The sequence below is a fragment of the Siniperca chuatsi genome, linkage group LG12 (assembly GCF_020085105.1).
Source record: "Siniperca chuatsi isolate FFG_IHB_CAS linkage group LG12, ASM2008510v1, whole genome shotgun sequence".
Lineage (NCBI taxonomy): Eukaryota > Metazoa > Chordata > Actinopteri > Centrarchiformes > Sinipercidae > Siniperca > Siniperca chuatsi.
The window spans coordinates 20,735,252-20,758,487 of record NC_058053.1 but is presented as its reverse complement, the minus strand read 5'-3'; the positions used below and the strand labels follow the sequence as shown (position 1 = coordinate 20,758,487).

Sequence of the window (23,236 nt, the reverse complement as noted above, 5' to 3'; positions counted from 1 at the left end):
TGTAAGGGGATATATGCTCCTTAAATAGTTTGACAGGTAAACTCAAAAGTGCAGGAAAGCGGTTCTTGCTAACAGCTTTTTCCATGTCTCTCTGCTTTCTTTCCTTATCGTCTGCTCCTCCAGTCGCCATGTACAGAGAGCCATCGTTGCATGATGTTGGAGAGACAGTGCCCAAGGCGGCAGTACCTCCAAGTAAAAGCACAAGTGAGCCGGCGGTGATGAACGGAGGTAAACCTGTCAGCAAGCCCGACAAGCCCCCCACCACATAGCCACACTTGACCAGTGCCCTGTGTGTGTGTGTGTGTGTGTGTGTGTGTGTGTGTGTGTGTGTGTGTGTGTGTGTGTGTGTGTGTGTGTGGAGGGGGTGGGAGACCTGACGGAGGCAGGGCTTTCCCCCGACTAGACTCCAGACCCTCTTCCTCCTGTGGATCAGATCCAGGCGAACCTCCCTTCCTTTCTTCTCTTACTCATCCTCCCTTTCTCCAGCTGTCTCAACATGGGCGGATGGATTATGAGGCGACTGAGTTTCTCCAGCACAGGAGGGAAGAGGACCTCTGATCATGGAATGCCTTTAGAGTCCTCTGAAACTGTGAGAAATCATGTGAATAACGCGTGTTTCACAACCACGCTCATGGTACGTTGCTTGCTAATGGTTCATTCAAGAAACCTCCCCCCTCTCCATAATGCCCTGTTGCAGCAGAGTCTGTGCACCTTCAGATCTATTTTCTATACCACAGTTCACCAGCTATGTTCTGGGATAGAGACTGTATAGATAGAGTAAATATTTGGACGTCGTCCTCTATTTTTTACGAGTATGTTCCCCTCTCCCTCTCTTTCTATCTCTAGTCACACACTTTTCTCTTTGTCAAGTAACCTAGAAAAGATAAAAACATTTTGCAAGGGAGTTGTGTGATTTTATAAGCAACACATTCACACAGATGTGGCATAAAAAACAAACAATCCAAATTTTCTTCTTGCTTACAACATGCACACACACTTACAGACAGACATACAGAGTTTGTGGGAAAAATCAGAGATGTTGCTTTTTACAGCTGATAAAAACACACTGGAGGCTGGCAGATAGCTCCTGCAATCATAGTTGATGAAGTGCTAATTACCGCCACTGCAATCAATGTGAGGAGCTCCCTACACGCACACAAACACACACACACGTATAAACAGATGTGTGTGTGTGTGTGTGTGGGTGGGAGAGCGCTGTAAGGAATGGTGTATACATATCACTATCTAAGTCCCACCAGCGGTTCAGTCCGCCTTCTCTGGTAAATAGAAAACCTGAAGTCTATTTTTCTTTAATCTTATTTCAGAGCGTGGGCTCTAGGAATATCTCTAGGCCTTGTAGGCCTCTATCCCTCACTCACTGACTTCTTTGGACGACAAGGCAAGGCTTGTGGCTTTGACCCAGATGGTCTATAACTGCAGCACTGGCAGGCATCTTATGATCTTATGGCAGCGTCTACTAAAAGCCAGAAAACAACATGGCTGAAAACCAGTAGGCGACATTTATACTGGCTGCATCCCTATTTGGTTCAGCAAACTAAAGCATGGGCAAGGTTAATATTGTGTTCTCTCTTCTTGCAGCAGTTATACAAGAGATGGCTTATATTGTAACATTTTCACTGTATAAAACTTAGGGAAAATGAATATTAAAATAACTTTTTAAATGACTGGATATTATTATTGTTATTATTATTATTATTATTATTATTATGGGAGGATTTGTCTCCTAGCTCAGCATGCAGAGTCCAGTACTGATCATCTTGGCCTATCACGTGCCTGTTTGGACCTTGATTCCCGGCATGCAAAAACAGGTTCCCAGTCCCCACTGGGCCAAAGGTGCCTCACCCACCCGATACATCCATGTAGAGGACACGTAGCATTATCCATTGAAAAACCACACTCAGATGTATTCATTATGAAATGACCAAAGTCTTTTTTCATCCCAAGAAGAACTGATTCTTTAAAAAAAGAAAACAAATCTGATTCTCTCTCTGATTCAATTCATCAAAGCTTTCACTGTGATAGCATTTGTTCTGTCCGAAAGAATCAACTTTGCTCAGACCCCCCAAGGTCTTGACTGATGTCATTTTGGAGAAGTACGTATACCTTGAATTAATCACATGCATGCTTTTTGTATAAGGAACAAGGTATGGGTATTGTTCTTCACTCTGTGTAAGCTGAAGAGCACTGAAGTTCGGTGTGGGAGTTGAATGGGCATGTTGTAGGCTACAGCACACACACAGCTAATCTGAAGGTATCCCACTGCACTTTCTGTTTTGCATTTTCATCATGACTGTTAGTTTATCAAAGCTCTACCTGATCAATCAATATATAGCATTTGTCTTGCTTTAATGATTTTTCCTAATAGTTTTGTTAGATAAGATTTAGAATAGTAAGTACATTGTCGCTGCTGTGTGCTGCTAAAACTGCAGCTATATTAAGAGATTTTTTTGGTGAATATAATTTTATTTTATTTGGATTACACATGACCATTTCTTATTACAGCACATCAAAGCACATTAGTTAGAATTCAATATTTGTCTGTACAAAGTTAATGCTATAACAAAAATGGTGTACTATACACACAGGAGCTGGAAACCACTGTAGTTGTATTTGGGGCTGATGTTCTGTCCTCATTACAGCCAATCATCCTCCATTCTTACAAACTCTACATGCTGGGCTGGCTGCTGCTCCAGCCCTGCAGACCAGTTAACTGGCTCCTCCAAGGCTGACTTTATTTTTGTAAATGACCGGTGTGTAAATGTACATCTCTGTTTGGATCTCTGTAGCCACCGTTTTTTTGTTTGTGTTCTCATTTTCTCTCGTATACGGGTTGTGTGTGATGTCGTCTCCTGATCCTGATCACATTTGCTTTGCTCCCCCTCTCTTCAGATGTGTTACAAGAATATTCTAGAAAACTTAGTTTCTCTGTTGCTTCTGTTTTCAACCTTTTATTTTGTACGTTGTCCCATCTGTTGCATGGGGAGAGGATGGCATTGATGAACTGCATGTAGTAGGCTATGTCTATCGAGAACTGTTGGTATGTACCGCTAATTTTACATACATATATGCAATGAGTTTGTCTACACTATACAGTTTGTGTTTGTTGTATACACATATACAACATACTGAATAAAATATTTATATAAAAGGTGTACTGTAATGTCAGTAACATACTTAATGCAATATATTGTGCAGTATATTATTGCACCTGTCATTTTTGATGGGACAAAGAAAACAGAGGGGTTGGCTAGTTTAGCATGAAAAAGGCCAAAGTAGAATTTACATTAAATTTTCTTTGTGACTTCTTATTGGTCCTCTTTTCAAGTGGTGACTGAGCTCTTGTGTCAATGCAGCTCTCATTCCCTGATGCCACCTTTTGAAGTGACATGGACATCCAGCATGCCACAACTGAACTATGTATGCCCTCTTTGTTTCCTCCACTTACTGTAGAATTTAACCTTATCACTAGAGTTGAGTGAGAAACGTCCATCAAGTACCTTTAGTATAGTGGGGGTTTCATGGTAGATTGTTTGGTTTGATTTCCCGGTGGAGAAGAATAGGCACTCTTAAAATGATTTATTTTCAAAAAAAAATATATATATATACCATTGCAAGTATGCCCATTGGAGTTATGTCATGTTATAACAAATTTATAGCCATGTATGATTAAGGTCTTCGCATTGTTTTCCATGCAAAATGTTGTCATGCGGCACATTTAATGTTTTATTATTAAAAAGAAATAAAAACCTCAAACAATAACCTCTGCTTTGAGCTTTCAATTGAACTTTCAGTCCAATTTGGGAACACAGACCTACATTATCCCTTGCAGTATCCCACATATTTCAAAAAGATCACCTTAATAATTCTTCTGTTTCCAACATTAGGTTTTGTCATGTACCTGCATTCTAATATGTGCAGCCATCTGAATATGTAAGTGTTCCTACAATTAAAAGAAAATTACACATAAAGCTGTTCTGGAAACAAATGTTTACATGGTAATATGTTTATGTTTCTTTTATACCTACAACACCCAGTTTTATAAGGATAATTTGTAACCAGTACAATAAAAGAATGTTAGTGATATGCAGAATAACATCCATGTTTAGTTTTGTCTTCTCCCTCCTCCCGTGGTTTTCCAGGCTGTGGTGTTTTACCAGCCTGGTGGTGACCATCAGTGGAGCTCCTGGTCGCTCCGGGCAGCCAGTCCTCTTGTTTCTAACACCAATGTCCTCTCCTCCTCAGTACTCTGCTCCCACCCAGATTTCGCAAGCGTTTCCAGTCCAGCCATCCCAGCACTCACAGTTGCCGCAATTGCACAACCCATTCCCTGTGAGAAGAAAAGCTGTGAATTAAGAGTTGTGCCATCATGCCTGACCTTTTAACAAGGTTCCTCTTTTCACACCCTGCTTCCATGGGTCCAGCTCTCTGGTGGGGGATGGAGGCTGACAACACTGCTCAGGACAGTTTGTGGTTATCCACTGCCTACACAGCAGAGTGGAAAACTCTGGTTTAATTAAGAGTGAAAAGCCTTTATAATTTTGATATTCACCACATTTGTACAAAACTCCCAGATATCCCAGAATCAGACTAGTCTAACTTTTATTAAACTGGTGGTGATACAGTAAAGTCAGGCTGTCCTCTCCAGAAAAATGGTTTAACAATCCATGTTTGTTTTATTTTCATAGCTAAGAAAGCAATATTGCTGTCAAAAGTCTCAGGTAGGAGTTCGGGTGGATAGAGTAGTGTACAACTGACTTAGACACAAGAGATTCGAGTTCAAGTCCCACCTCCTGCAATCTTTCCCTAGCTAAGTAGCTTAAGTGGCCTCAACTTGGAAAAACTACTGTCCAATATGGGAGCCAGATCAGGATCAGCATCACCATCACATTGGTTGTTTTGGGATGCACTGACAAACAATCTACTTTTTAATTTCGGTATGAGGACTTTTTTAATTTGCATATAAAGACACCCAGAGTGGGGTAACATCCTACTCTGTGTGTGTTATAATCCAGTAGCCCCAAGCTCTCCGCAAGCTCCCTGAGCTGTCAGTCAGAGAATGCTGAGGTTAGGAGGAGGACTCCTGCTGCACTCCTGTCACACAGCTGAAAAGACATAGCTACTGCAAAATATCACTGTGGGATAGGAGGGAGGAGTCTGAGGAGTGAATAGCGCTGATGGACGATGAGAAGGATTAAAAAAATAAAAGTAAGGTGAAATGAAGAGGAGGCAGCAGAGATGGGTAAGTAGGTGAGAAGACCAACAATAAAAGTGAGGTATGAAAGGGACTGAGCTTGAGGAGTCAACAGGTGGTTTCCCACAGAAATCACTTATGTGTTTTTAATCGTTTTCGACAACAATGGAGCTCTATGGAACAGAGGAATAAGATATATCAGGCCTAGGGTACACAGACAATACTTTGGTAGGATCAATTCATTGTCTGTTTTGGTGTTTCCATGGGACTTTATTGACATAAAGAAAAATGAAGAATATCACCAGCTAAATAGGACCACTCATATTCTCATTAGAGTGGGAGAGGTAGAATATGTGTTCCTGGTTCATGCTCTCCTGAGTGTAAACTTCAACATTTGGAGAAACAATGCTTGATTTAATGGGAATTCACTCAAACCAACAGGCTACTTGTTACTGTATTGCTGATGCCAAAACCTTTCAGGTTATTGTAATGACTCTGATGGAAAAAACTATTTCTACAAATTGATGAACATGCCCTTGATAAACACTAGAATTAGATGTGTTGAATGGTGACACAATGTTGTAATTTATTTGTTTTTACACACTTTTACCTGTGTTGCAGACAGACAAACAGACCTTTTTGTCTCTTTTCCGAAATGGTTGCTGAAATGATCATATAGTGTATGAAATTAACCAGCAAGCATTCCTAATACGCTGAATTTTCCACATCACTCAGTTGTATGTGTAATGAGAATCTACAGCTTTGAAGGGTCCATGAAATCTCCTGATGCAGAGTAATTTATTGGCAAACTTGCCAAACAAAATTTTGTATCATTACCATGGAAAAAAACGGACTCCATCACAGCTACCTGAATGTGACTGCGTTTACCTGCATATTCAAGAATTGCCTTTTCATATATAACACCATTACATCATGATCATTCTCATATACATATATGTCAATTTTCACATATATACTTCAGTCAGTAATATGGTAATCAGGAACATTTAACAGACATCGCTATACATTTTCTTCTTTTTCCTCCCAGTTTTTAACACAATTTTTAAGCAACATTTGTCTGCATCTGGAACCACTGATGCTCATTTGAATGACATTAAGGCTGACATTTGGAGTCATGATGAGAAACACTTCTGAACAGCTGTCCAGATTTTGACAGGCCCTGGGGCAAAAATAATTATTAACATGTACTGAGATTTCTATTATCAGTGGGGAGAAGACAGCTCCTGTGGATAAACTGCTATTGAGAGAAAAATGTATGTGTGTCTTGTCTTAATACATTTTTCTGTCCTCTGACTCACAACCATAGCCTTTCACATTAGTGGGATTGGTACGAAATCTACAGATACAATGGTGTGTGTGTGTTAGAGGTCTTCACAGGTCCACTCAGTTCTGAGGAACCAAGACCCAATTATATTCAGTTTAGTCGGGTTGGGTAGGGTATTACTTTGCTGCCAAAGGTCTTAGGTCTGTTTATCAAAGTCTATTACCTGAGTGGATCCGAGTCTACTCAGTATCAGCTCCAATCAGGTAGTTCGTCATAATGTGACCAATGTAAAAAATGATGCTATAAAACAGTGGTGGAAGAAGTATTCAGATCCTTTACTTAAGTAAAAGTAGCAATACTACACCATGATAATACTCCATCACACGTAAACTCTTGAATTTAAAGTTTAACTTAAGTAAAAGAACAAAAGTATAAGCAACAAAATGCATTTAAACTATCAAAAGTAAAAGTACTCATTATGCAGAATGGCCCCTGTCAGTGTTATATTATTGGATCATTATCATTGATACATTCATTTTTATACTTTAATGTTGTTGTTGGTCGATGTGGGCCTAATTTTAGCTGCTTCATATACTGCTAGGTAGTTTCATCTGTGCATCATATTTTATAAATTAATCACATGTTTTATATGTCAAATCTTGAATGTGAAAAGTAACTACAGTAGTATCTACAGCTGTCAAATAAATGTAGTGGAGTAAAAACTACAATATTTCAGTCTGAAATGTAGTACAAGTATAAAGTAGCATAAAACGCAAGTAAAAGCAACTAGAAATTGGTACTTGAGTAAATGTACTTAGATACTTTCTACAACTGTTATTAAATGACAATGAACTGTTTCACAAATATTAAATTGGTCTCCTTTGGATCAGGACTCTATTTATTTAGGCATGTAGAGTTCTGGTAGGTTTTACACGTTTTGGAACTGGTCCAACATTTGGACCCATAGAGACCTCTAGTGTATGTGTGTGCATGTTTCCTACTCTACCTGTGCAGATGAGGCCGTCATGTTTGTCACAATCTCGGTCGTCACACTCGCAGTACTCTCCAGACACCCACCAGTCTTGGGGAGAGCAGATACACTGACCACAGTGACAGGAACCTGCAAAACACACACACACACACACACACACACACACCTGTTAATTAACAGCACATTTTCCTCATCCAAGCTGAGTAACATTTTCACAGTGTATATTTTGTATTTCTTTTTAACACCATCCCCTTGCTGCTTTGGTTTTTTTCAATAAAGGCTGTTGGTATTATTTCCTGTCTTTATTTTACACAGAAGATTAATAGTGTTGGCTAGAGTGGATATGAGATGTTCCCTGGAGAAACAGCAACTAATATACTTTCCCACTAGGAGACCAATCCACCAACACTTTAAACTTCCTCTTTTCCCAATCAGTGTCTATTCCTCTGTCTCTCAAGGGCTGCAGCAGGATAATAAGGTATTAAAGATTGGTAGAGGGAAACAAATCTGCTGTCTGCTTCATTTTTTTTTTCAAAGTTCACACCCAGAGGTCCAGCAACTATGTTTTTGATATACACACACTGGGTTACAGGAACCCACTATGAGAGGTGGAGGCAGACAGGAGAACAAGAAACAGATGTGAGAGAGGTAAGACGGGGAGGGGCTGAGAGAAGATTGTTCTGGTGTCTGAATGTGGCGGAGCGTGGAGAATGAACATGCTCATCTTCGTTTTCACACCCTGCTCGGCTCTGCAGGGCTGGACCCAGTGCAGTCGGCCTATTTATGTGGATCCAAAGCTACACAACAGAGAAGGAATCCTGTGGTGTGGTGTCATTTGCCACCTAATGATAAATACAATGTAGTGACAATGTGCAGAACTTCATTATAAACGTACAGGATACAGCTGACAGACAGCTACATAGGGCTGCTAACTTTTCAATGAACCTGATAATTTTGTTTTCGATTAAGTGATTAATCGTTTAGTCAATAAAATGTCAGTAAATATTGAAATGCCCCAAAGATGACACCTTCAGACTATTTGTCTTGTTACACCAACAGTCCCAAACCAAAGGATATTCAATTAACACTTATATGAAACAGAGAAAAGCAGAAAATCATCACATTTGAGAAGCTGAAACCAATGAATGTTTGGCCTTTCTGCAGGATACATGATGTGAACAACTAACTTATATGAACATTTTAGTTGATTAATTCCTTATCAATCAACTAATCTTTTAACCTGGTAATAGTTTCAGCCCTACAAGAGGCTATCTGAGTTTGTATTGGATTACTTCAATATAATATGTATTCTGAGAAAATGATGTGTGAAGAACAGATTTTGGAATATACTGCAGCTGAAGGTGTGTTGTGAACTGGTTCTTATATTAAACATTAATGTCTTGTTAAATTGTGTCTGGGTAAGAGATTACAACATAAAGGAAGCTAAAAGTAAATCTTGTCCAGATTATTACTTTAATCATTAAAGAGCAAGGTATTAACCTGCGACAGAGCAACACAATTGTGGGTTCAGAGTGGAAATTTGATGTTGTAAAGCATTGCTATCAGTTTAATTACCTGGTACTATAGTATAAGGCCTAATCTTGCTGTAGATATATAGGTTTTGATTGAGCTGTTTCGTAAATTTGTGCATATGAGATTAATGCCAAGACAAACATACAGTATCAATTATTTCTTTTGATAATTGATAACTGAAAACTGATACTTTTTGTTGATCTTGACAGTTCATTCTCCACTTTGGAAACAGCAGTTGACAAAACGATCTCAACTTAGTTTCCACGTACGTGCATCTTCTGGAGCTTTTGAGTTAAAGTCAACATGGAAGAGAAGTCCCAGAGGAGCTCAGAATTATTGACAGTTTGCACGGCAGTTGAGCACACAAAATCTGCGGATGACAACCATGTGATACAGTCAAAAGCTCCAGAACAAGTGAGTTAGAGGACCTTGAGTAGAGATTGTTTTGTCAAATGCTTTTTGTACAGGAATGGTGCGCTGTTTCAGTTGCAGTAGAGATCACAAGAGTTTTGAAATGGTGATGTTTAAATTTTGGTAAGAAATAAAGTATTGTGTCATTAGCACAGAAAACAAGTGGAGTATGTGCAAGAGAGGGGAAATGATTAATGTATGTTGTTTAACCCATTAATACCCAACAATAGTACCCTGAGACCTTAGGGTGAGAGAACTTATTACCTACAGAAAAGAAGCATTATGAACAACATTTATGAAGAACTTGATGATTCATATTGAAAAATCACACAACATTGTGGTCCAATTAACAAGTCCATATTTGCTCAGTTCAAAAATAAACATGATGAAGCAGATTTTGTTGATCAATCAGAACTAAGACTTATTGTCACGTATTGTATGTATGTAGTGTATTGTGTTTATCTTAATGTGTTCTTACACAAACAAAAGATATCAGTGTAGTTTAAAACATTTTGAGCAATATTCCGGAAAGAAAGTGAGACAAAAATAGTTTGTTAAAATGATGAAAGAGCTGAATTGAACTAGTGGAGGTAATGGTAAAGGAAACGTTCTAGAAATTGCTAATTTTCTATGATCCTTAGGGAGAAGGTAACATTGAAATCAAATCATAAAAAAATGTCAGAGCTTCTATAACTATTGTGCCTTGCTGTTGTTTCCTACACTGCTGTTCTCTTTCTTCTAACTTTTTCCTGCAACTGTCTCAAACAACATTAAGAATTTAACTCTGGAAATATATTTCCCCAGCCTTACAGAGTGCAGATGAGCATTCATTTTGGATCTCAGTGGAAGATAATTGGCTCTGAACAGATGTTAAAGATCAACATCTTTTGAAAGAGAGCTTTCTGCTGAAACAGTTTGAGTCTCATAATTCACCCACGACATTTTGATTGTAGTTTTACATATTGTTTCAATTTAATAAAAAAGTTACCTTTGATAAATATATCTGCACATACTGTATATCCAATCTGTGTCCTTTGAAATGATAATCATGTATTTTCTAGGTGTGTATATACTGTACATGTGCTAGTGTGTGGAAGCCCAACACATGTGCAGTGGTGGAAAGTAGCTAAGTATATTTACTCAAGTACTGCACTGAAATAGAAATTTGAGGTACTTGTACTTTACTTGAATATTTCCATTTCATGCTTCTTCATACTTCTACTCCACTATGATTCAGAGGGAAATATTGTTCTTTTTAAACCACTAGTTATTTCACAGCTTTAGTTACTAGTTACTTTGCAGATTAAGATTTTGCATACAAAACATGACGATCTTACAAAATGTGATGCACTGTTATAGATTAAACTACCCAACAGTATATAAAATTGCTAAAATTAGCTTCACCTTGTGAAAGACCAGTTACAACAGTAAATACATAAGAATGCATTGTAATAATGATCAAATAATATAATATATAATAGTATAACACTCATAGGGGGCAATTTCTCTGTTATGAGTACTTTTACTTTTGATACTTTAAGTACATTTTGTGAATAATACTTAAATACTTTTACTTAATATTATAATATTAGTAATATTTTCGATGCAGGACTTTTACTTGTAATCAGAAATACTTTATGTATTTTCACAGTGTGGTATTGCTATTTTTACTTAGTAGCCTACTAACGGAGGATATGAATATTTCTTCCACCACTGCCAAAAAGTGACTCTTATGGAAACTTTCACTTAGCAGTATTGACAAACAGCTTGTTCACCTTTTCCGCTGCACACGACTCCGTCGGAGGTCTCACAAAGCTCCTTGCTCTGGGTGTCGCTCATGTCACAAGACCTGCGGAACTGACACAGCTTCCCGAACCAGCCCTCCTCGCAGATGCAGCGTCCACATGAACAGTAGCCGTGACCTGGCGGTGGAGGGCAGAAGGGCCTTCATTTAAAGGAGACAGAATATGGAGCATGGCCATGAGAAAATAGCACAAATAGCAGAAAAATAAATAAAGCATTCACAGATAGAGTGAAAAGTCATGAGAAATGCCACTGGAGAGCAAAAAGAAAGCAATAAAGCACATAAACATAGAAAGTTGACAGTGCAGACATTGAACCTTGACAGTAATAGGCAGTACAAGGAGACAGAGCCACAGGAAGATGAGAGAGACGCAGCAGGCTTATTGTATTTCCTCTGGGGACATGAAAGGAACTGTCATCACTGGTCTTGTCCTGTCCTTAATAAATCTCCTGTGCTTCAGACAGAGATGAAAAACAAAGAAAGGCAATGGCAAAAACACACAAACATGCACACACAAACACACATGAAACCAGGGATGTTTAATTGGTTGAAAGAGGCAGAGCCGACAGCATCACTGTGGTTTTAACAAGCACACGTACACACACACTCCTCCACTTATGCCCTCCGTCATCTCCAACAGGACCCTTGGATCACTAGCAATGTGCTTACTTCAATACAAATCATATCATGTAGAGGCAGTTGCACCATTAATTGATTCCTTTATGTACACATCTGGTTACAGATGCCAGGCTGAAGAGGTGGTAATGAGCAGAGCATTTTCCCATCATTTTCATCATTGTAAATCCATAGTGTGCTGTTGGTAATTGTTTGATGTAGGGATGCATGGATTCAATCAAACAGCTGTTCGATTCAATTTACATTTTCAGCTGAGATTTGATGCCTTTTAAAGTCGCACATTTGGCCCAAGACTCACACACATGAATATGTATAAATTGTAAAACTAAAATGATTCACTTAGCAATAACAACAGATTTAAGGCTTATCAAGGCACTAATTCAAATAATTTTTCAACAATAGCAACAATTTATTTTATCAATTCTATTGAGGCTAGTTGTTTCCCTGCTTCTAGCCTTTATGATAAGTTTAAGCAAATAGGCTGCTGGTTGTACTGTAGCTTCATATATAGCCTACAGAAAGAGGTTTTCATATTTTTTCTCTGCAAGAAAACAAAGGGCATTTCCCAAAATGTTGAATTATTCCTTTAAACCCCAGCGTTTGATACTGATGTTTTAATGGATTTCTCTGAGCAAATGGATGAGGAAAAAATCAAATCTTCAGTATCTTGAGGGACGCAGCTTACACAGAATATAGCTAAACACCAACTATGCAAACCTGAAAGCAATGGATCATTCTACAGATATACAGTAGATAATACATCAATATTGGCTGTCTTTGCTCACTATCTCTCAAATTCAAACTCTCTGATGTTGTTTTTTTGCAGCTTTTAGTGGGATGGTGTATTGAGGACGTGTGTGTGTGTGTGTGTGTGTGTGTGTGTGTGGGTGGTGGTGGTGGTTATAAATTAAAGTTAGCTAGCTTCTGTCTCAGCTGGAGTGGAGTGGCAGCTATGGCAGGACATGCATGGCTGCCTCAATCAGCCAGCCTGGGAGAGCAGTTAATTGCTTTGGAGGAACGGCAACCTTGCCCTCATTCAATTAGTCTGCTTCTGCCTTTCACAGCAGCCCAGTCGAAAGAAAAAAGTGTAGGCATTGTACGTTTCTGTAAACCACGGATACGTTGAATCTCTACATTTTAATACATACAATACGTATCATATCTACTTTTGTATAAAACGTATCATATCAACATTTGTATAATAGCCTACCTAGGCTATCATAGCAACATTCCTGGAAAGTGATGTAGTTAAGCTAACTTTTGAAAATGAAATCGGAAGTCAGATGGCTAGAGTTTCTAAAGCGGAAGAGACCACAGATTGAGACAATTGTTTGCTTCCGTTTCAACCGATAAAACCGGCTGGTTTTTAGCGTCTCGTTGGGACATTTGTAGCCATTTTTGTGGGGAAACAAAACGGCTATTTTAACCCAAATCATGATCTTTTCCTAAGCCTAACCAAGTGGTTTTTGTACTTTAACCTAACCAGACCTTAACCACAGCATTTGAAAAGTACAGATTCAACGTATCTGTTGTTTGCAGAATTGTAAAATGGCAACATTTTACTCTGGCAATTGGGTTGTTCACAGAGCACGCATTATGCTATTGTGTTTAGAAATGGACTGTGAAGGGGAGGTGGTTGTGCATCTGGTATTTAACCCAGCAAAGATCTGTATTGTATGCAGAGAGAGTCTGTCAGAGGTTAAGAGTTCATTGCCACAGAGAAAGGATGGAACGGAGTGAGTAATGTGAGGAAGAGAAGAAACTGGTAAGGGAGGGGGGAGGTTCTAAGCTTGCCTCTAACTTATCAAATCATATCTGCTTGTATCTGAGTGCATTACTTTTTTCACAAAATAAAACTTTCAGGACTAAATTATGGACAAAAAGTACTTGATACGAAGAAAGAAGTAGTAAGAAGTAGTGTGTGTGTGTGCAGTTCAGGATCTTTATTCTCATATTTTGACATTTTAAGACCAAATGACAAGGCATCTCCCATTTTAAATGCTCTGAGAAAAGCAGCCTTCTTTTGCCTGAAACAAGGTTTGAATCCTAGCCCTCTGCATGCCACAATCTTATGTGAACTGTCAATTACCTGATGAAGCATTCAGGTAATCCTCCTCAATTGATAATGTTTGCAAATATAATATGACCACATTGTATTTACTAGGCATTGCCTGGTCATTGATCACTGGTAAATATTTCACTTGAACTAGATCAGTTTAAAACAGTCAGTGTTCAAACTGCATATGCTAACAGGGACAACATGTTGTCTCTGGCTGGTAATATTACATCAGGCCCATCTCATATTTTATTTGAAGAATATCAGCTTTTGCCATCAAACAGAAGATTTAGAGTCCCACAGGCTCGACTGAACAGATTAAAGAACTCTTTTGTTCCTCAGTCTGTCAAACAGTTAAATCAGAGTTTGGGTTCTGCGTAGGCCTCAGTGTTCCTGTATAGACTAAGCAATGAATGTAAAAGGGACCGATTAAACTGATTGCACTGCACCCACTTATTTGTAATGTCTGATGTAATATATATATGTTCGTAGTACATTTTGTTGTTTTGATTAAATGTTATGTATGTGAAATAGTGTACGTCTTGGAACACAAGACAAATTTCAGAAAATATTCTGATAATAAAGTGAAATCAAATCAAACCAAAAATCCACGGCAGTTAATGTCAATAATGGAAGCCATGCATGAGTGAAATGAAAGTTATATGTCATGTCTGTCTGTCATATGGAAATATTTAATATTAACCAATGACACAGTGTAGTCCCTCATTCGTCCAGGAGTGTTCTATCGTAGAAAAGGTTTCAGTCATCCGGAAGTCATTCCGAATTGAGAATGACTTCCGGATGGGAGCCGAAACGTCTTGATTCTGAAAACAGTGTCCAGATGACTACGACTGAAACCTTTTCTACGATTAACCAATGACAGTATTTGCCAGTCATCTATCATGTGTTGCTCTGAATCATGCTATGAACATGGGTATCATGGAATTAGTCTTGTTGTCTTATTGTTTCTAACTGGTACTAAACTTGGAAATGGATAATGTAAAAGGTTCATGAGGAGCACCCAAACATAACATTACTTTTGTGCTCTGGGAGACTGAACCATCTCATTTGGGGAGGAGGAGCAGGGTCACCCTGGACCTTGGATCCTTTAAGGACCAGCCCCTAAATTAGGACACAGATGGATCTTCAGACCCATTTACTCATCTGTGCCAGCCAGGCATAGTGGTCAGCCTTGGCCAGTATTGACTTTTCACACGCACATTTTTACATGTAATAGCAGGAAACGCACTAGTGTAATTCATAACATGAATAATGGCTGCATTCTATTTAGATGTCCTGGTTCTAGGGCCCCGGTAATAAACATGGTGTCTCACTTGCATGTCTTACTGAGACATGTAAATAGAGAAAAGCCATCATTAATGTTATTTGTTACATCTGTGTTTTACCTGGTATGACAAGTCAAGTCAGGTCTTGGAGAAAGCAGAGCAGAGCCTTGATACCCATCAGGCAGCAATCTGGCTGAACAGTAATGCCACGCTCATGTCCTATGGGGGTTAGCATAATAACCGGTTAACTTTTAAATACCATCCATGTCAACATCCAAGTCATAATTATGTCTGTAAAATTCCAATATTTCGAAAGCTCCAATGCTGTATATCAGACTTGGCACTTAATACGGAAGTGCCTGAAAAACCAAACAGATATTGAAACCTCACATGAACCATAATCCATTGTCCAACATAATCAAACCCAAATGTAATAGATATTGTGCTATATTATCAATGAACAGTATCTTTAACCCTCACACGATCAGCTGCAGTCATACAACCGTCTCCAGTGACGTGAATGCTCACAATTCATATTGAGAAGTGTTAACATCGCTACCATCTATCCCATATGAGGTGAATGCAGCTTCAATGCACAGAAGGTGACCAGAGAGGCCTGAAGAATGAGCACTTAGTAATTTAAGTGTGTGAAGTGGATATTTTGGCTGCTCTCTTACCTTGTTCTTTGTGTTTGGAGAAAACCCTTGAGAGCCAAGTGTGGCCTGAGCTGACCGACAAGCTGGTTAACACTGAAGAACTGAATTATATGCAAGAAGCCTGTGTTTCTCTGCAGTGAGGCCCAAACATCCAGGGGCAATGACAACACTGTACCCTGGATTGGGTTTCTTACAGCCCCCTCACCATAAAGCTACTTTCTGTTTGATCCCCACTCCTCACTCTGGATACCTGGTTTAGTGTGCCTCTCAGCTTCTCAAAACACCCAATACCTTCCACAGGCCTCTGAGTATACAGACTTAATTGTCAGCCTGACAGCATTTCTGTGTGTATGTGTATGTGTGTGTTTGTTTGTGTGTGTAACTGAGTTGGTGTTTGGTAATCAGACAAGCTCTCCCCACACGCCTCATGAAGAATTGTCTCTGGAAAGCCCAGCACACAATGAGCCCCAGTAATCCATTCACATAAATACTGCATCTCCCTTTAAAGGAGAAATTTACTCTCAGATACTGCAATGCACCACTGATACAAAATGGCACAGCCGACCAAAACTACATTAAAAAGCCCCACTCAGAGGGAATGCAGTTACACACACATATCTGTTTGGTAGCTGGGTGAAAAGAATAGACAGACTGCATGTCAATTTAATCATGAACACAAATAGTTTGAGCAACTAATGTCTCAGAGTGAAACTGACAACAGATTGAAGACTGAGTAGAGTTAAAAAAAAGTGACGTCCCTGCTTCATACACCTGTGGGGGAAAAGTTCCTCATTGTTGTTTTCGGGTTTTTGGAAAATCTGCACTCTGTTTGTTTACTCTTTGGAAAGCTGTGCATGTGTCATGTTGTATCACTTTCCCAGCACTTTAAGTGTAGCAGATTTACTGTGTGCCATCTACACTAAAATTAAACAGAGGAAGCGAAAAACAATACTAAAACAAAAAAAGGCTTGTGTGCAAGTGTAAAATCAAATAGAGTAATGTTTCCTACAAAACAGTAATGTTTGGCTGAATGAAGAACACATTTCTGCCTTTCTTTAGGAGTACCACAAACCTTAATTGTACCTTCATCTGACTTCCTCTATTTTCTTTCTCTGTCTCTGTCTAACAGCAGCAGCTGCAAAGGGAAATATCAATTTCAATTGAGCCTCTAATGTTTTAGTGCAATCTATCCATTGCAGTGGTTGTGCCTAAATAGCTCAAATTAAGAGCACACACTTCCCAAGACCTCAAACAGAAGCTTCAAAGGCTTGGAGCAATTTCTCTCAAATTCAGCTCAAGGGTTTAGAGGGTTGTGCCTGTGGATATCAAAGAGAGCAGATAGGATCACACTTTATTGATCTTCAAACTCAGCGTCTGCTCCTGGCATAATTTCAAAGTGGATGAGTGTATGTGTGCACACGCTGTACAAAATGTGTATAGTTGTCTGTGCAATAATGAGGAAAGGAGTGGTGAGAGTGTAATCGTGTCCAGAACATCAGTAGATGTACTTCTAATGTTTTAGTTCTTCAGTGTAGTAGGGAAGTGGGTGGATCTGCGGGTTGTGATTACAGGAGTATTTTCTACATTGTAAATTTGCTAAATTTGCTAATGCCAATGTTCCTCAACATAGAAACATGGGTGTCTCCGGGACAATTTACCAATAATATGTTGCAGTGATTGGTTAGAATTATATAAACTTAAGAAATCATGCTCTTTCTTTCACAGTGTGGTAAGTACAGCAAGAATGGCTCCATGTACTATGGTACCCATGAGCAGCTATGGAGAGGGAGGCGATCAGAGGCAGAAGTCAGAGCCATGGCAAATTCACAAAGCCTCCCATTGCAATCAGGAAGAAAATAGCACTCCATAGTTGCTGAATTCTTTGAAAATAGACTCAGAATCCAAACCTTTTAAACAGCTCTATTAGCATCGTGGTTAACAGAATTTTACCCTCAGTGATTTGATATACGATCATTTGCTTAATCAAGTTCTGCTGTCGGAAATCAGTAGAAGTAAACATAACAAATGTGGCAGTGTCAGTAGTTGCATTGAGGCCCCAAAAACAATTAGAAAATGCACAACATCTAAAAAGAAAAAAAGATTAAGGTATTATAAATCTTAAACTCCACCTGTGGAGAAAGATCTGTACATGACTCATACAACACGTCTGATCCAATCGTGAATTTTATTCGTACCTATGACAAAAGTTGATGAATGCGACAACATCTCTTAAATCACTCGTGCATGCCATTAAAGAACAAATCTGTTCATACATGTGGTTCTTGCATGAGGCCCATTATATATGCCGAAAATGAACAGTACTTTTACTTCTGGAATACTGGGTGCCTGAAAATACATCTCCCTCTTCTCTACTCTATGCAGATTGAACAGTAATGTTGAACCGTAGATTTGCAATCTGTTTATTGCCATGTCAGTTCCCTCTGTTGCTCACACAACTTGAACAGCCCTTAATGGACACAAAGATTTAATGAATGTGTATGCGTGTGTGGCCATGTGTGTGCACGCACTCACCTCCACAGACTGTTCCACTGCTGTCCTCGCACTGACGGTCGTCACACTCACAGTTTTTGCCATGAACACGACTGTCCCCAGGTGGGTGGCAAGTACACTGTCCACACTGGCACTGACCTACAAAAACAGAGACGTTTTCTCACATCTGAGCAGCGTTTCATAACAGACTTGTGTTTCGAATAGCTGCTCAGCAGAATAATCTTTCTTTTCCCAAAATGTGTCATATCATCCTGAGTTTTTACTTTTTTATTTAACCTTTAATTCGTGAGAGTCATTTGCATACCTATAGTAGATGTGTGCAATGGTTGATTTTAAACTAGACTTAATCTGCCTGACAACATTCCCTCCAGCCACACAGGGAAATCTTATATGTAAATAACTCACTCCAATAAACACTCACATGGGCTATACACCCACACACCTTGAGATGTTGCTTTCCCACTTCAATCAGCGAGCTGCCAGTGAAGAAGGCCACGGGGGAACTTACTGAGTGAGCATGCTGGCTAATGGTGAAGCTCATTAGAAAAACATAATCTATTCTGGATATCATTGGAGGTGTGCAGCATGCCTGCTCATTGATCATTTTATCAGGCTGCTCAGAGTTATATTAATTATGGGCGTAGTGTAGGCCACACATAGATATTTGGAGTATTAGAGGAACAAATGTTTTGTAATAGTCACTTTTTTGTCAATGCTCACAACTTGTATGACAGATTTTTGTTATACATACAAATGCTCCAAATAATTTATTTACAGTAACTGAGCCATTTGTTTCTTTAATAATGTTCCCATAATAATACATTAGCAACAATGTTACTGAGGGGTGAAATGTAATCAAGTTCAACCAGAGTGCATTTTTATTATCATCTTAAAGCTAGGGTAGGTAACGTAGGAGAAACTAGCAAGAGACAGCTATTTGAAAGTATCCAACCGAAAAAATCCCACCCCTTCCCTTCATGCCTCCCTCCTTCCAAAGCTACTTCCGCAAAACACATTTTCATGCGCAATGAGTGTACGGGTAGAGTGTGCACAGGTAGGCAGGTAGGCAGGTAGGCCAGCCAATCATTTCATTCGGCTCAAATGATGGGCTTATTACAGGCCTGCGAAAGCCACAAATACTAGATTCTTTTCATTTTTTCCCCCAGAAAATTTTTATTGATTGCTGTCAAGGAGTAAACAGAATTTCAACAAATATAACAAAGAAAGCTTCTGAAATACTTTACTTACCCTAGCTTTAAAAAGAGATTAAGAAGAACACTGCATAATACAAGGCATTACCATGAAATGTACATTTGTCTTGTGTGCTCTATGCTTTACTGACAAAGGAGAAAGACACACACAGTTGGACATCTTTTAAATGTTCCCATCCACTGATGCCACCGACAAAAGACACCCAGAAGGGCTGCAAACAGGTAAGTTGCCCACCATGAAAAATAATTGCACAAAGGGAATTTCCCAGCTCAGTGAAGAAAGATGGTTAAAACACAGCATACTGAGTGCCTCTATTTCTCTTTTCTCCTGTTTTTATTGAGCTGGGTATGTCCTTTTTTGCACAATCATTATTCACTCTGAGTGTTTTTGAGTGTTTTCCCTGTTTGTAGCCCTGCAGGGTACATTTTGTGTTTAGTGCCACTAAATAACACCCAAAACATATCCATAATGTGTATGTGCCTGCCTTTATCTTTTGATGACTCATTGAATGGAATTAGGGGCAATAAATAGTGCCAAACTTGAATTTACAAGACAGCCACTCGACTGACAGTGTCATCTAATGTGTTGTCCGTGTCACATCACTGTCAGTATTTATGACCACACACATACACACACATACACACACACACACACACTCTAGCAACCTCTCTTCCTGCTTCACACATAACATACCACCATCTGCTCTGGGGACTCAGTTACCCTAGCAACCTGTGATGTCATAACACCCCTGCCTTATCGATTATCTCTCTGGTCGTCAAACCGTCTACACCAGTGTCTGCGTGTGTGTTGGTGTTATTGTTTAATTTGTCATCCTGTCTAAGGTGAACAACACTTTAATGACAATGTCACATCAGCAGACACCAGACATTTTGGCTCTATTTTCTTAAAACTGTGTACAAATGTATATACAAACACAGGTAGGTGAGGGTGTGGCAAATACATTTTTTGACATTTTAGTGAGCAGAGGTGCAAGCTCAGCCAGGTTACAGTGCAGCACAAACTGGAAAGGGGCTAGAGGCAGAAGAATATATTGTTAATTAGATGAATACTTAATCAGCGAGTGGTAGGGTAGGCTTGAATAATGTCAATCAAGTCATTCCTTTTAAAAGCAGCAGACAGTTTCTTAAAGGGCTAGGTGGAGAGTCCAAGCAATCTTCTTCCAAGAGAAAACTGCTCTTTTCCAAGAGACGCAGAGTCCCAATGCAACCAAGCCCAGCGGAAATGCATGCCCATTTTCATGCCAAAATCAGTACCAAAATTGTTCTGCACTGGTTGAGCTGCATAAACAACAACACCAGCTGTGACACTCCTCTCACCATAGAGCTGTGAAACTAACACACAGGCAAAAGCACAGAAAATGCACTTGCATTGCACCTACATTTGCACTTCTGCCATCTTTGCAGGTGGAAAAAAACAAAGCTCCTTGACAACAAAAAAAAACATTTAGGTCACAGTGTAAAATCTAAATGTATTCACTGATATTCACTGCACTACTATTATCAAAGAGACTCACCACCTAACACCATGGATTGGCAGTTTTGAAACCACTCTGGCAGCCTTGTTATCTCCAAAGCTTGCCCTTTCTTTTGACTTGATTTAATTTTCAGTTCTATGACAGCTGCAAGCATCACACCAATTATAATAAATCCAGCCTAAAGACGGCCTCGTCTGTGCTGTGTCTCATCCTGTGGTGTGAATGAAAGCATTCCATTAGCATCCAAAGTGAAGCACCTATCAAACGGGGGTATTGTCAGTATCAAGATGTATTAAGTGTATGATAGTATGATAAAACACATATAGTAAAGCGCACAATATAAGTGGGCTACAGTAATCAATCCATTTAGATGCATGAGCGAGCAATATTCACACCATCCATTGCTACAGAGACAGAGGGTCTGATTTTCCAGGGTAAATGCCACCATTAACACACAGATAGTGCTGAAGATCTGGTTAAAGCCAGAGCAACATCATTATTGTCACAGCATTAATCACAGAGGCACAAGCAAACTGTTGATCTTAAAGCAGCACTCCACCGCTTTTATACATCAAGATCTGTTAACTAGTCAAGGAAAGTAGTACTCTGCCTGTCAAATCAGTTGTAGTATATCTTCTGTGGCTTGAAGGTGGCTTTCTAAAGTCTAAAAAAAGTACCCCAAGTGATGTCAGCAGGGTTATCTTGGCTTGGGCTTTGGGACTACAATTTTTTAACAGAAAGGACTATGCATGGACTATGAAAGACATTGAAGTTCACAGTAGGTGGTGTGTGTTTAAGGAGTGTGGTTGGAGTGTAATTTATTCACATCTTATTTTCCTCCCTTTTCTGATCTAACAACATGGGTGAGGGAGGTGTGGGTGGAGGTGAACTGTCCTCTTAAGCACCATATCTTTCTACAGTTGCGTATAGTTTCATATTCACAAAGCTGCGTCCTCTTTTGAGCAATCCAATTATATCTCAAGTATTTGATCAAATCCCTCTTGAAATAAATTCCTGCCCCTATATTTTCTGTTTCACTCAGACATACATCATATTATACAAGCTAAAGACACTCTAACTGCTATTTCACTGGGCCTTTAACCCACCTGAGAAACTATAAGATAGTCAAGATATCTCTGTCTCTGCGGTTTCAATTTTGATCATGTTTTTTAATCTGTCTTTCAAGTTTATGGTAGTACAATAACAAATTGCTGGACTACCACTTAAATGTTAGGTATTGGAGTACAGTAATGCAAAAGGTGTGTATGTGCCATTAAATATTACCAATCACACACACAGTTAATGTCTACTACGGGCCACACTTCAGAAAGCAGAAAAAGGAATCCCAAGAATCAGCAGAAAGATGTTGAAAGCAGGTGTTTCCTTGAGGAAATACCACAGTATAAAGAATGTGCTATCCACAAGCGTCTTGCCTCCACCTCTTAGGAAGAAAAGCTCTGAAGCTGCTGTTTCAAATTTCAGGGCTTTTCCGCTCAAGCTGCCATCTGTACCAGCCGCATTCATCCATGCCTAAGCGATTTTCTGCGTCTGTCTCCTTCAGTTTCTCTCTCTTACTCTCCCACCCTGCTTCCTGTCTCCCTTCATTGTGTTTCTCACAGGCCTTCACTCTCTCTCCCTTTTTTTTCCCTTCACATCCTTTGCCATCCGTAGAAGCCTTGCAATGAACTCTATTACAATAATTTGTTTCCAGCCACTGTGATCTTCCAACCACTAAACCAAATGGGCATCCTCTGGAAAAGAAAGTTAAATAAATAAAACCACACATACACACACGGCATTCTAAACACTCAGGTATGCATGCATGCACAGTCACCCTTCCTCTTTATTACTGTCCTGACAGTTTCCCTCCTCTGTCTGAACAGAGGCGGTGAATAGTACATTCAGACATTTATTACTAATAATAGAGGAGGAGCAGGGGGAGAAGACAGTGTGAATTTATGACATACAGACAATGCTTTCAACATGTAATAGATATAATTGCTGTTGAATAATGTCTGCTGTTGGCCTCAGCAGACATTAGAAATTCTGACTCTATGGAACAGTGTCTCAATTTTTATATATTTAACATTGCAAATCCTAATCAGAATCTATTCCTTTAGGTGTATGCATAGGAAAATATTCATTCAA

General features: G+C 39.3%; 2 protein-coding genes across 7 annotated transcripts in view; one reads left to right on the top strand and one right to left on the bottom strand.

Moving 5' to 3' along the window:
• Positions 1-3,780, top strand: part of fgf14 (fibroblast growth factor 14) — a 105,985-nt gene extending 102,205 nt beyond the window's left edge. For all 5 annotated transcript variants that reach the window (XM_044216037.1, XM_044216040.1, XM_044216039.1 and 2 more), the window contains exon 5: positions 124-3,780. In XM_044216037.1, coding sequence (XP_044071972.1) covers positions 124-269 — 146 coding nt within the window. In that variant the 3' untranslated portion in view covers positions 270-3,780. The remainder of the gene's footprint in view (positions 1-123) is intronic.
• The window catches only part of itgbl1 (integrin, beta-like 1), a 48,978-nt gene continuing 29,324 nt past the window's right edge, over positions 3,583-23,236 (bottom strand). For both annotated transcript variants that reach the window (XM_044216034.1, XM_044216033.1), the window contains 4 exons: positions 18,403-18,519; positions 11,208-11,354; positions 7,504-7,617; positions 3,583-4,348 (listed from right to left, as the gene is read on the bottom strand). In XM_044216034.1, the coding sequence (XP_044071969.1) occupies positions 4,260-4,348; positions 7,504-7,617; positions 11,208-11,354; positions 18,403-18,519 (467 nt within the window). In that variant the 3' untranslated portion in view covers positions 3,583-4,259. The remainder of the gene's footprint in view (positions 4,349-7,503; positions 7,618-11,207; positions 11,355-18,402; positions 18,520-23,236) is intronic.